The 2268-nt window shown below is 37.5% G+C and overlaps 1 protein-coding gene across 1 annotated transcript; it reads left to right on the forward strand.

Annotated features, from left to right (window-relative positions):
* Positions 1 to 1423: 1423 nt before the first annotated feature.
* Positions 1424 to 1969, forward strand: LOC147501463 (ATP-dependent DNA helicase PIF1-like). Its single transcript, XM_086604312.1, has one exon. It carries the CDS (start codon positions 1424 to 1426, stop codon positions 1967 to 1969), a length of 546 nt encoding a protein of 181 aa, XP_086460438.1.
* Positions 1970 to 2268: the final 299 nt, after the last annotated feature.

Raw genomic sequence — 2268 nt, forward strand, 5'->3', positions numbered from 1 at the left:
AAACCCATGATTCATGGACCGTGTGGTTCTGTGATGTGAATCCAACATATGTCTGCATGAAAGATCAGAAGTGTACAAGAAATTTCCCAAAACAATTTGCTCCAATAACTAATCGAGGAATTGATTCCTATGCTACATATATGAGGCGAGACAATGGTGCTTTTGCAATTGTCAAGAATCATGGTTGTCGTTACTATGTCGATAATTGTTAGGTTGTACCCTATAACCCATGGTTATTAAAAAATACAACTGCCATATCACTGTTGAGATATGCTCGAGCATTAAAAGTGTAACATATTTGTACAAGTATATCTACAAGGGTTCAAATCGAGTGGCAGTGGAAGTAACATTTACAAACATAGAAGAACAAGATGAAATAAAGCAGTATGTAGATGGACATTGGATTTGCCCATAGGAAGCCCTTTGGAGAATTTTTGAATTCTCGCTTAGTCAGATATAGCCATCTGTATATTCTTTGCAAGTCCATCTTAAGAATATGCATGAGGTAACCTATCAAGGCAACCAACTCATTGAGGATGTTTTGGATGATGATAAGAACTCCTGTACAATGTTAACATAATTGTTTTAATTTTAATAGCATTGATGAGGCTTCTCGAAAGTATCTTTATCATGAGATCCCTGGACATTATGTATGGAACAAGTCGTCTAATCATTGGAAAGAAAGAAATGGACATAATCGTGTTATTGGAAGGCTTTATTTAGTATCCCCTCTTGAAGGTGAGAGGTACTACTTGAGGGTATTGCTTAATCATGTTCAAGGACCAACATCATTTGAGCATCTACGAACTGTCGGATCTAATGTAAACCCCACATTCAAAGAGGCGGCTGAAGCAGTGGGGTTGCTTAAAAGGGATAATGATGTTCATGAATGTTTGCTAGAAGCATCGAGAATACAAATGCCATCTTCTCTGCAGAAATTATTTGTTACAATCTTGGTCTATTGTAATCCTGTCGGAGTTCGTGATTTGTGGAATGAATTCCTTAGCTATATAGTCAAAGATTATGCCGCATTGAGTTTGAACTCAACGTATGCGACAAATCGTTTGTTACGCAAACTTAAGGTGTTATTGGAATAGCATGGTCAAAATATTTTGGGCTACAATTTGCCTGCAATAACCGGTGAACAACTTGAACTAGATGATATATCTAATTTGGTCAGAGAGGAACTGTCTATTCCCATTGTTTTAGAAGACATTACTTCTATAAGTAAACTTAATAATGATAAAAAAAAAATGCTTTTGAAAAGATTATAAGTTCGGTTCAACGGAGAGAGGGTGGGGTATATTTTGTTGACGAACCAGGTGGAACAAGCAAAATATACTTATATAAATCCATTCTGGCAAAACTCCGGAGTGAGGGCCAACTTGCTATTGCAATTGCAACTTCGAGAATTGCTGCTATAATGATGCTTGGCGGTCGTACAACCCATTCTAGGTTCAAGATTCCAATACCAATTACATCTACATCCACTTGCAAAATAAGCAAAGAGGGCAAATTGGCATGTTTGTTACAACAAGCGAGCATACTAATATGGGATGAGGCTACAATGACACATAGTTATGCGTTTGAGACACTGGACAGAACTTTAAAAGACATCACAGGCAGTGAATTGCCTTTTGGAGGGAAGGTTTTCGTTATGGGTGGAGATTTCTGTCAAGTACTCCATATTGTTTCACGTAGTACAAGAGCACAAACTATTGATGCATGTATTACAAACTCACCACTTTGGGAGAAAGTGCATGTGATACGTCTTAAGGAAAACATGCGAGCGAAAAATGATCATGCTTTTGCGAAGTTTCTTATGAGCATAGGCGATGGGACTAAACCATTTATTGATGGGGACATGATTGACCTTCCTAGAGATATTGTCGTGCCGTGGGAGAATGAGCATTCACGTGTGAATCTTATAAATGAGATCTTTCCAAGATTACATGAAAATACAGGGTGACACTGACTACATGATTAAGAGGGCAATAATAAATCCTAGGAATGAAACTGTCGAGTTATTGAATGATGAAATAATTGATCGGTTTCAGTGACCAAGTGTCGTATTACTCTTTTGATTCGGTGGAAAATGATTTGCATGGTTTGTATATGTTTCGACCAAATATAATCAAAACACTAAGTGGTGAAGAAAGAGACGAAGAATGTAGAAAAGTAGTTAGAAAAGGGATGGTGATTGGGAGAATGATGAGATTGTACCTTGCTGTTGCCTACATACCCAAATTATCGATGGAATCAAGTCTC

Source organism: Coptis chinensis, chromosome 4 (assembly GCF_015680905.1).
Source record: "Coptis chinensis isolate HL-2020 chromosome 4, ASM1568090v1, whole genome shotgun sequence".
NCBI lineage: Eukaryota > Viridiplantae > Streptophyta > Magnoliopsida > Ranunculales > Ranunculaceae > Coptis > Coptis chinensis.